Genomic DNA, 12,064 nt, shown 5'->3' with positions numbered 1-12,064 from the left:
AGCACTCATTATACATCTCCTTGCAAACTGAAAAGAGGATCCTTAATCGTTAAATAAGCTTTTCTGCACAGTGCTAATGACGCCACCACCCGCTGTGCCTTGTGGGATAAGTGCTGCAGACTGCCTTCTTTCATTATCTCTCATGTATGGTCTTTCCCCAAGAAGAGTTCCCTTTCAAGGTTAATTAAAAACATCATACCCTCTTTCTTCCAGAGACCTAACAATATGAAACACCTGGACTATAGCATTTAGAGTTGTTCCACAAATAAATATTAATCAACTCATGTACAATATTTTTCTGTGTGAGCAAAAAAACTGTAATGAAAAGCACCAGGAAAAAAAAAAAAAAAGAGTCCCTGCCATGTGCATGCACATGAGTGTAAGCAAAATTTCTTTAGCAGGGAAAACCTCGATATAAAAGAAGCAGAGACAGGGTGGGTGGGGGTCGGGGGTGGGGAGTGTCACAAGTTCAAAGGCAACCGGGGCTACAGAACAAGACTCTCTTTCAAAAAACACAAATTAAAACAGCAAAGGAAACCATGAACCAAGGTGAACACTATTCCTTAAAAGTTCTGTCCTCCTGACAGATAAGGGTCCCAAGTTCTTCCAACAGATTCCCTATCAACTACCTTTCCCCTGGTTAGTCAATGAAAACTACTCTTTATATGAGTTCTCAACATGAAACTTTAAGAAGTATCAGCAAATAGCAAAATGAAAACAGAATGGAAAATGTTTCACGTGGGCGATAACAGAGCCAACTAGCAGCTGAGTCTGACAAGAAAAGCATTACTAAAGTACTAAACCATTACTACTTTAATACTGCTAAAAATCATTTCTTTTAAATCACAGCACTTGCTCTATTTTGCTAATTATTTCAATTCTATTTGTTTTCTATTTATCTTTTAGAATCTTGGGCAAAGACAGTTGGCTTTGATAAGCAAGACTCCAACTCACCTTATTTGAGTGACTATATCATAGATATTTCTGATCTATCAAAAATTCTGCTTACCCAAAATCATGAGTGCATGGGAATTTGCAGGAAGAAGAACACAGAGCAAAATTAAAGACCCAATAGTTCAGTGGCTGCAGAGGGCATCTGGGGTGAGGAGAAACATCCATGGCCCTAACGGCCAGCACTGCATCTCTCACTCAGGAGCTGAGCAGACTCAGAATACTGAATCTGGACACACTGCCACCTGACAGGACTCTTACTGTAAACCTGTAGGACTGGAAGCATTATTTGTACTATTTAATGAACGAACATTTGTTGTGCTTGAGGTGTGCAGTATTCTACAGTCTACATGTTGCAACAGATGGGAAGAAAAAAACAGCCTGGTATGACACAGCTACAGAATTTAGGAGCAAAGGTAAGCCTCCTTCTGAAAAATACATCTGTAGCTGGGAATGGTAGCACATGTCTTTAATCCCATCACTTGAGAAGCAGATGCAGGTGGATCTCTGTGAGTTTGAGGCCATCCTGGTCCACAAAGAGAGTTTGAGGACAGCCATGGCTATGTAGAAACCCTGTCTTAAAACAAAACAAAAACAATAGAGGGAGGGAGGGGGGAAGCAGGAAGGCAGGGGGAGAAAGAAGCAGAAAAAGGAGGAGGAGGAGAAGGAGAAGGAAGGAAGGAAGGAAGGAAGGAAGGAAGGAAGGAAGGAAGGAAGGAAGGAAGGAAGGAAGGGAGCAGACAGGCAGGCACACACTCTGGGTGGTGGTGGCACACACCTTTAATCCCAGCACTTAGCAGGCAGAGGAACTCTGTGAGTTCAAGGCCAGCCTGATCTACAGAATGAGTTCCAGGACAGCAAGAACTACACAGAGAAACCCTGTTTTGAAAAAATGAGGGGAAGAAAAAGAGAGACAGAGAAAAGAGAGAGAAAATGTATCTGTTACCACATCTGCAAGCCTGGGAGAAACTGCAATATCCAAAGCACTGGGATCCAGGAGGACAAAGCAAGAAAACTAAACTATCTGTACCTAGGAAAGTCTCAAAAGTAGCATGCTGTCTCTCCTGCATCAGAAACATATTTGAAAAGCATAATTACAGATGCATTTATTAATTAAAGTTAACTATTTCTTATTCAGAATGCTTTGGGACCAGGGGTAGGTCAGACTTTGGAGTACTTGCATATGTGCGCTAAGGTGCCTTGGAGATAGAGCTCAGCCTAAACACAAAACCCCTTAGGTCTCATACACATCTACAGGCTCCCTGCTAGGAGTTTTCATACAGACAGTTCTGGTGTGCCTGCATTCCTTGTGACCTGTCACATGAGTCAGGTATGGACTGTTCATTACTCAGTTTCAGATTTTAGAGCATTTTGGATTTCTGATTAAGGATGCTCAGTGTGTATGTTACTTTTCAAACCCACTTTTCTGAAACTGTTTAAAGCTGCTAATGTCAAAAGTCCCTCCAGTCAACTGCCATGTAGACCACCTGATTTGTGATCCCATGAACACACTCAGCCTTGTGATCCCGTCTGTGCACTGCCATGTTTTCCTAGACATCAAAATATCATACTATCAGACTATTAGAACAAGAAAGCCTTTGTTCATATCTGTTTGATAATGTACAGCTTCAAGTCAATAATTAAATGAATTAAAATGAAAGAAAAATACATAGGCACATTTGGAAGAAAGAAAAAAAAAGCCAAATATATAGAGTAGAGGGCAAACAAAAGCAGCCAAGCACTGTAACATTACCTTTTTGTGGCCATAGGAACCTGTTTCATGCAGAATCGCCACTCTGAAGGGAGGCCACCATGTGTGGAATTCTTTCACCCACTGATGCATCACTGTTGTTGGGCAGACAATTATAGTAGGCCCCAGTCCCTCGAACCTGCACCCAAAAGTCCAAGAAGAAAACACAACCATGAAAGAGAGTAGAGAAAATAACCAACAGCCAAAACCTTGAATGGTTCAAGAAAGTTGCCTGCTGTCGATCACTTTGCCCTAGCCAGGCTGCCTTGCCTGACCTTAGTGGATAAGGGGGAGCTCAGACTTGATGTGCTGGGGTAGGCTTAAAGTGGGGGGAGCTCCCCTTTTTAGAAGACAAGGGGAGGAGGGATAGAATACAGAGGGTAGGAGGGAGGGAATGGAAGGAGAGGAGGGAGGGGTACTTTGCTTTGGTTAGGATGCAAAGTAAATATATAAATTAAAAATAAAAAAAGAAAACATAACCATGAAAGACACTAGAGAAAGTGACCAACAGCCAAAACCAAAAATGCTTCAAAAAAGAAAATAAACCATAAAAATTCGCTGATGCTTTAAGGAAAAAAAGCTACCAAAGTTAACAGTAAGGAAAATCTGTATGATTCCATTCATCACTTAGTGGATGGAGGAATTAAGAACAAACAGTAAATGGAACACTTGGAACCCAACATCTACAGTAAAGAAAAATTAAAATTAAACAATACACAACGAAATACTTCTTCCCTCCTTCAGTTTCTTATCAGGCCGGATAATGCACAGCAGCATCTTCAATTTGTATAAAGCTCTCCACTGCACCACAGATCACAGCCCATGGAATTTCAGTATATCTTTACTGCTCTAGAAAGCATGCACGACAGACGTAGTTCAGAAGCGTGGAAGACTGTGTCCAGGGAGACGCGGTCACTTGGGAGCTGGAGGGACGCTCGCAAGACTGCTCTGGCTGCTGCGGCCTCCTCTCACTATGACATGCTGCCTATTTCCCTCTGCAATGGCAACACAGTAGAGGAGCATCCCAGAGATTACTCTCTCCAAGGAAGTGTGCCACAGTGCCCACGGGGTCACTGAGGAACCCACTGAGCAACATTTATTTATACTAGGAAGGTAGATGACCTAGACAAGGGACAAGGGAGAGGGGAAATATCCCACACAACACAAGCCAGCAGTTATGGACACCACCTGGGTCTGAACACAGCTCTGTGCAACCTCGGGCATATATTTAACTTCTCTGAACTCAGTTTCTCATCATGAAGCAAGATAATAATAGTGCTGAGTTTACAGTTACTATGAAAATTGACAGCTAGTATTGGTGATTGTCATCTAGTAAATACTAAAAGGGTCTGTTTAATAAGACAGTATCATATAACTGATGAAGCAGTTTTTGAAGAATATTTGATAGCCTGAGAAAATCCTTATAATAATAAACTTTTAAAAAACGAGGAGAAAAGAGAAAAAAAAGAAAACCCTTAACGCAATTTCATAACAGGCAGGAGCCGGGAGGCAGGTGGAGGCACCTCACCGGAGCCTTCCTCACTCCTGCCTGGCTTCCCCTAGCTCCACTGGAAGCAGACTGAACTAGCTCCCAGAGAGAACTATTTCAGGAGACCCTAAGCACTGGTATGCCACGAGGAGGGGCTCCCGTCTGTCCATAGCCAAGCAGCACAGCATGTCCCTGAAACTCCCGAAGAAGAACTGCCTGGCTTAGGAAGAAAGAACTCAACACTCCAGGCCAGGGGAGCCATTTTTCTTGCTCTATCCTACTGTGTGTATGGATGCTATTTGGTGTTTAAGATGAAGCACAAATCAAAAATTAATAGTGACGTGCCCACAGAAACACATGCCGCCTCTCCTTCACGGCTTTCCAAGCCAAAGGGCACAACTGTCATCTGTTCTTCAAGGCACCAAACCACAAGTCCAGACTCTGTTCTCTGATCAAGCCTTTCGCTTCTCACCATAAGACACCTGTACAAATTTACATCCCTTCTACCCCCTAAGTCTCTCCACAGGTCACCATCTCTTTCCCTGGACAGTGTCACTGTTCCAGTTGCAGCCACTATAATCTCATCTACATTTTCGCATCTTCTGGCACTTTTTGAAAGCAAGATCTGTCTATCTGTCCTCTCCCTTCATGGCTTCCAATGGCTGCTCTTGGAAGAGCACCTCCCGACTTGGCCTTTGAGACCATATGCAAATCTACCTGCTGCCTCATTTGTCTTACTGCTCATACAGTTGGCACCACTGACCTCTGACACAGCCTGCACCGTCCTCAGTGCACACATTCACTTCCTTCTTTCCCTCTTCTCCATCCTGCCACCACCTCCTTATCCTTGACAGAACTGGTCCTTCTCTCCAGACAAACAGATGAGCCTTCCTTGATGTATCCATGCTAACCCTGCTGTAACGTGCATCACTCTTCTTCAGCACTTTTGAAGCCTGGACAATCTCTTTACGGTATAGCCTAGCCCACAGCATGTGAAAGGATAAATATGACAAGATTTATTTAAAGATTGGAAGGAAATGTAAAAATGTGAAAGATTATTTTAAGTTGAAAAGTCATGCATAATTTTTATATTCTTATTATAACTCAGGAAATGATTCCTGAACTTAAAATGTTCAAGATTTCAATGTGAGCCACATAGAGCTTGAAATTGTAAAAATTATCATCTATATAACTAAAGAATAATTAGCCTAGCAAAAAATAAGATGCTGGCCAACTCTTAACTAAAAGCTTTACCACTACATTCCAACATGACAAAACGCCTCAGTCCACTTTTGGACCCTTCAGTTCCTGTTGTATATGGTCGCTGTCCCCTGGCCCTCAGGGTCGGAACAGAGAATTAGGAGCTCATACCAAACTTAGCTCTTCTCACAGATTTCCAAGCCACGTTGTCACCAAAGGCAAGGGCCAAGACAGGTGTCTCTCACTCTCCTCGGGGACAACAGGACTCTGCCCTGGCCCTTGGCCCCTGGCCCCTACCACGACTGCATTCCTTTTAAAAGGATTACACATGCCACCTTCTTTATATCCTCTAGTGGGAAGAAAAGGACTCCCTTTTCTTGTCATCAGTGTGCACTTGGCAGGGATTAGGAAACAGCCAATCAACTGCTGTTTAATGCAGTCTAAAACAAGCTCACCTTCAAACAAGCCTCAGTGTATATGCATGCCTGCATGCCTTTGTACAGCATTTTCCTCTCCTTCATAACACAACTTCTACAGACTGCTTTGTCAGTGACATACGCGCTTATTCAGCCTACTATTTCATCTCCGCTGAACTGCTATCTGGCACTACTGCTGTCCTTTAATTTCTATCTTTCTCCCTCTGTTAGAACAGGGAGGTTTTCATGCTGAGCTGAAATCCCACAGCCGAGGCAGGCTATTCCTGGATCACAGAGGGACAAGGCAATCCATTAACAGGCAAGTGAACCACTTCCCCAGCCTCAATACCAGTGAGATGATACAAAATGGCTAAGTGTACTAGAGTGATTAGCATCAATTACCAAACATACTATAGCTCCTTTCATCTTTGATTATCATTGATTACTTAATGAATTTAGGACCAGTCAATAGCCCCATGGTCAAATACTTCAACTTACAAGTGGGAAGCCTACTAGTTACGGCCTAGAACTTACTGGGAATTACAAAGTGTAACATTTACCCTTCAAAGTTCATAGGACATTAACTCTTCATTAGAAATTAATTAAAAATTGACAGCCAGGTCAAGTATTAACTGAAATATGTTACAAAATTCAGAGGGCCATCTCTATAAGAATGCTCAAGAAAAAAGTCAGTGTGTTCTTTGTACACTGGGAGCACAGCTGAGAGCAATCGCTTTCTCATTCATGTAATATGCTTCTTTCCTTCTAAAAGCAAACAATGGTACAACATCCATCAAAACGTAAACTAATACAACAAACTACTTTTAGTAAAAGTACTTGATATCACAGAGGTTCAGTGTTCACAGACTTTAAAATTAGGTTATCACCTCCAAATAGGACCCCAACATCTCTAGCCAGCAATACAATTCTGGCTTACACAGATATTCCTGTTGCTTTAAGAGCTATTTTTCTTTAAGACTTAAGGTCATCTAGTACAGGAGAAGGTTATGTTACACAGTCATTCTTCATGGAGCTCCTCAGCCAGCCCTGTAGTGTGGCTGATACATCTCCACCCCCTCAGAAGCCAGTTCCACCGATACTATCTTAATGAGGATGTTGTGGGCGGTGCCACACTATTTCATGATGGAAAGAGAATATGAGCATTGATAGTTAACTGATTGCAGCTGATGCTCATCAGAAGCCCTCACTCCACTCCTCATAGGAGTTCTCCACTCAAGTGAACATGTTTTAATTTTTATATTATCAGAGATGAACTAAGGTCTCCTACACCCAGAATGTTAAGACTCTACACAAGGTTCATGATAACAGGACGAAAGAGAAGAGAGAAATTGGGAAGTGAGAAAATTCCAGAAATAACTTAAGGAGGCATCCAGAACAGTCAGGGCATTCTGGCTATCTGAAAACCTCAAAAGAGCCACAGAGGCAAGGCCTGTTGGGAACAGAAAAAGGTCTGTGTCACTTCCTTAGAATGTGGGCAGTAATGTTCTGCAGTTGCTGACTTTGAACACATCAGCACTGTTTCACAGACATCTGCAAATGGCATACAGTGACTGCCTCAATTCACAGGACTCAGGTCCACTGGATAACTCCACCACGGCCACTCATTAGATAAGTCTGCTGAGATACAGGGAGCTCTCGGTTTATCTGTGTCCGAGGAGAAACATCCTACAGAATTTATCCACCAACATTTTTACCAATGTAGAGTTCCATGAGGCCAATTTACAACTTAAGGCAATGCTCACAGCTCTTTATTACCAGAACAAACATTTCCGTGCGCCCTCCGAACAGATTAACTGCTCACCTTTCAGAATACTAATGCTTTAGGGGTGTATTAGAAAATAAGCAGAAACAGACTAAAATACTTTCCTCACTTTCTGGAAGTCATTCAGGTGCTGACCTTGGGAGGAAAGCATAAAGCAGACCGAGCAGATTAAGCAACTTCACTCCGAAAGAGTGAGCACACCTCTAAATGCTATCACGCACACGGATGCTAAAGGAAACCAGAGGGAGCAGCTTCTTCAAAGCTCCAACTTTGCCCAGGAGCAGACTTGTACTTACTGTAATGCTCACCTGGTCTCCTGCCAGAACAAATATTTTAATGTAAAATTTAATAAATGGGACTAAAGGTATTATGTCTAATTTAAAATTCCATATTGTGTAAACTATTGATATTAACATAATTGAGTTTGTAAACAATCCATTTGCAAGAGCTAACCTTGGACATTGTATTGACCCAAAATATCTAGTGGGGCCCATCTGCAAAATGAAGCATCAACGCCTGGAATTCATTACAAGTGTTACATGTTTAATTTCTCCTGCCCTACAGCTCCATTGTCTCGTAAAATTTTTCCTTTGATGTCCCCCACTAAAAGAATTAAAGGAATATTGTAATTGAAATGTCATCAATAATTCACAAGACCCTCCTCCACAGCAATACATCTGATGAAATATTAATTGAGCTCCACAGACTGACAGTCTGCAGAGGGGCACTTGCCTGTAATTTGAACCGCGAGTCCTGATCTTGCTGTAGCTCAGACCTGCCAAGAAGGCAATTATCTGGATGGTCTTGCCCAATCCCATTTCATCTCCCAGAATTCCTCCTGCCTGCTGGCAGTGCAATTCCCACAGCCACCTAACACCTGTCTGCTGATACCTACAACAACAAACACCAACAAGAAAAGAGAAAATGGCAAATGGTGGGTAATACAGACTGCAACAGAAAGTACTCATGAATTAATCATTTGGTAGGTTCTAGTCCAGTCAGAGAAGCGTGCTGGATGCGTGTTTTATTTGACTGTTATATTTATAAGGTCATACATTTTTGATCACTTAGGCATAAAAATCGTAATTTTTTGTTATAGAATGTTAACACATTTCTAATTAAACTGATAGATGGGGTAATTAAGGACTATTTTATTTCTTTTTAAACATTAGATATAGCTTGATAACAAGTACAAACTTACTAGCTTTGATTCACTTTCTGAAAAATAAGAATCTCAAATATCCTAAGTATATAAAGTTCCACAAGTTTTGCTACAGAAAGAAATGATAGATTTTTTTTCACTCTAAATAGCATCAAAAAGGCAAGGCAGAGAACACCACAATTTATAGCTTATATAGTTGTAAAGTCACTTTGTAATCATATTATCTTTTTATAAGGAAAATTAAATTAAACTTTAAGGCCATAAACAAGTATGAATAATAGAACTGTTCTCAAAATTAGTGTATGACCGATGACTCTGTTGCGTGATTAACAAATGTAAGAAAGAACTGTCTATAAAGGCCAAACAGTGCAATAGGTGTTTTAGCATTTTAAAGCACAAACTGATTCAAGGAGTTTAACAAAAGTTACAAGATCAGGGCTATTAAATTTTTAAATAAGGTTTCCAAGCAAAAAAGAAACAGTATTTCCCTCACCCATCTCCTCACTCTGCCCCCAAAATGCAGCTGGTATTTTTCTTTCTTCACCGATCACACATTCAACTCTAAAAACCTCAAAGGCTTGTTTTGTGTTCAAGTAATAAAGCAAAAAAATATTTTCAGGAATGACTATGACCTGCTATCATGGAATGGTATGAAGATTATATGCCACATTAAACCACGTAAAGCCCACTTATGCTCAAAGCCAAAGGATGGCCGCACCCGAAGAAAATACCCCAGTTAAGCGCTACCCCCAGTGAGAGAAGGTTGGCTTACCATTCCTGCCTTCCCGCCCTGAAAATGACTACTTGGTTCTACTCTGCCTATTAAAATCTTGTTCTGAGCCTGGCATGGTAGCTCCTGTCTATAAGCTCAGTACTTGGGAGGCTACGGCAGAAGAATTCTAGAAGTTCCAGGTCTGTCTTGAAAGAAGAAAGGAAGTGAGGAAGGGGGATAAGCAGCGGACACAGAGACAGAGAGGTAAGTTCATCTCACTGTGGACCTCAGTTCTTGGTGAGCTGTTATTTATCCACAGTAGATGTGCCATAATTTTGTATTTTGTAAGTCAATTTTATTTTAAAAGTGTGACTCTAGGTGGTGACATCATTGCTCACATATAAGAAAAACTTTGAGACATTTACTGCTTATTAGTTTGGCTAATTATAATAAATACATTGACTATGCACTCTGGAAAAAAAAAAGGATTAAAAAATCAAAACCCAATGAAGTATGAAAATAAGATTGATTAATTTGAGAAGACAAGCTCTGTAAATGCATCCCTCTGAGAACAATGTCTCCCACTGAACAAACCTATGTGGACATTCTGGACCAGGCAGTCTGGACAGCACCTGACAATGAACCTGCACTGTGGAGCTGGTGGCATATTTTATACGTAGGAGGCAAAGGTTGGGGAAGGAGTGGAGGGGAGAGGAAGAGAAAAAAAGGAAGGAAAGGGGAAAGGAGAGGAAGGACTGACACACAGACAAACAAGGAAGAATACAAGCGAGCAATACTGGAATCCAGAACTGTATGACTCCAAAGGGACCCCACTTTGGGAATAATCTAGAATAGCAGCCCTGAACCAGGGCTAATTTGCTCCCTTGGGCCATTTGGCAATATCTACAGACATTTTTTTTTTCAAGTGGAAAAGAACAATTAGGACCTAGTGGGCAGAAGCCAGAGATGCTATTTGTCCTACAGCGCTGTGGTCAGTCCCTACAGAAGATTATTTGGCCAAAATGTCAAGTGTGCCAAGGCTGAGGCAGTCCTGACTTGGAAGACAATCTGGTTCCTGAACTGGTTGTACGCCCATAATGCAACCCAAGTGAGGTTAAGGCAGGAGGCTTTCAAGTGTGAAGGCTACCCCAGGCTACAAGATGATACCCTGTCTCAAAAGAATATAAATTAAAAATAAAGAAAACAAAATAAAACAGTCTGTTTGTACTCACGGCCCAGAAGGGCTGGATTCTACCTCTGGCCTTCTCCTACCAAACAGAGAAGCCACTGAAGCAGCTCCAGACACACCCAGGACCTTCTGGAGACCACCTTGAAACCAATCCACCCAATACAGGGACAGCACCCTTCTTTGCTTAGGGCCCAAATTTAATTAAAATGGTAAGAATTTGGAAAAGCAACATTGATCAGTTTGGTGTCTCTCAGAAAGAAACCGGGAGTGAACTGGACACCAGTGATTCTACGTGATCCTGGAGAATCAGCAACAATGGGCGAGATGTTTTGACATCTCCTACCCTAAAACTCCAAGGGTTTTCACCGGGCATACAGTGGGATGTTTACGCAAGAGTGAGAAGCAATACAGAAATAACTCAAGGAGAAATACTTATGAGGCAGCCCAGGAACCACACTGCAATAGCCAGAGATTGCACAAAGCCTGGGTAAAGGGGTTAGCTCCCTTACTCACACCATAAATAGGCTCTCAGCCTTCAGGTGAAGAATAGTCACTGATGATGGCCTGGTCAGCAGGGGTGAATGGTGAGTAAGGAATAAAAAGCCTGGGCTCTGGTAAATGCTCTGAATGCTATTGCTTTACGTTCTGAACAGTAAATACCATAAAAACAACTACACAGTTAAAATGAAAACAGGGAACAGAGTCTAGTTTTCAAAATCTTTGAGAAGCATATAAAAATTTACTCTTTAGGGAGTTAAATAGTCTTTTCAATTGTTGTACAACAGCAAGGAAATTACTAAACTCTGTCATCCCCATGGGAACAAAGCATCAGAAAATAACCACACGTAATTGTTGGATCTTGGCATTCTCACACTAATACTAGATTGCACTTACTAGTTTGGTGGAAGGTAAGGTCAAAACAAATTGAAGTTTGTCATGAGGCTGTTAAATTATAGAGACGAATACATTTGCTGGGCAAACTTTCAAAACTGAAATTTAGAAGTTAAATATTATCTTGTAGAAAATAGCACTTAAATGGAAAACTGTGCCTTCTAACTCCCCGGGGTGTAGCTATATCCTGTTAATTCACTTCCACTCAGTGTAGTAAACAGAATAAAAATACACCCACAACTTAAAAGTAAACTGGCATGGATAAAACTTAATCATAAAAAAGGTCGAGATTAAAGGCTAGAGAGAGAACGTGCACTTGCTGCTCCTGTCGAGGGCCTGGGCGTGCTTTCAGCACTTACACAGCCGCTCACAACCAGCTGTCATTCCAGCTTCGAGGCGCCTGGCACCCGCTTCTGGCCTCTATGGGCACTCTATATACATGGTACGCATACATACTTGTAGGCGAAACACCCACACACAAAATAAAAATAACTTTTTAAAAGCAGAGATTCTATTTGTCA

General features: G+C 41.5%; 1 protein-coding gene across 3 annotated transcripts in view; it reads right to left on the bottom strand.

Annotated features, from left to right (window-relative positions):
• The window catches only part of Ercc6 (ERCC excision repair 6, chromatin remodeling factor), a 77,135-nt gene that overhangs the window by 32,423 nt on the left and 32,648 nt on the right, over positions 1-12,064 (bottom strand). For 2 of the 3 annotated variants that reach the window (XM_021655035.2, XM_021655036.2), the window contains exons 7-8: positions 8,322-8,480; positions 2,705-2,840 (exon numbers count right to left, since the gene is read on the bottom strand). In XM_021655035.2, coding sequence (XP_021510710.1) covers positions 2,705-2,840; positions 8,322-8,480 — 295 coding nt within the window. The remainder of the gene's footprint in view (positions 1-2,704; positions 2,841-8,321; positions 8,481-12,064) is intronic. The other variant, XM_060390881.1, reaches the window with a different exon arrangement.

This window comes from Meriones unguiculatus, chromosome 9, assembly GCF_030254825.1.
Source record: "Meriones unguiculatus strain TT.TT164.6M chromosome 9, Bangor_MerUng_6.1, whole genome shotgun sequence".
Lineage (NCBI taxonomy): Eukaryota > Metazoa > Chordata > Mammalia > Rodentia > Muridae > Meriones > Meriones unguiculatus.
Note: the sequence above shows the minus strand (reverse complement) of the source record. Positions and strands in the feature narration are given on the sequence as shown.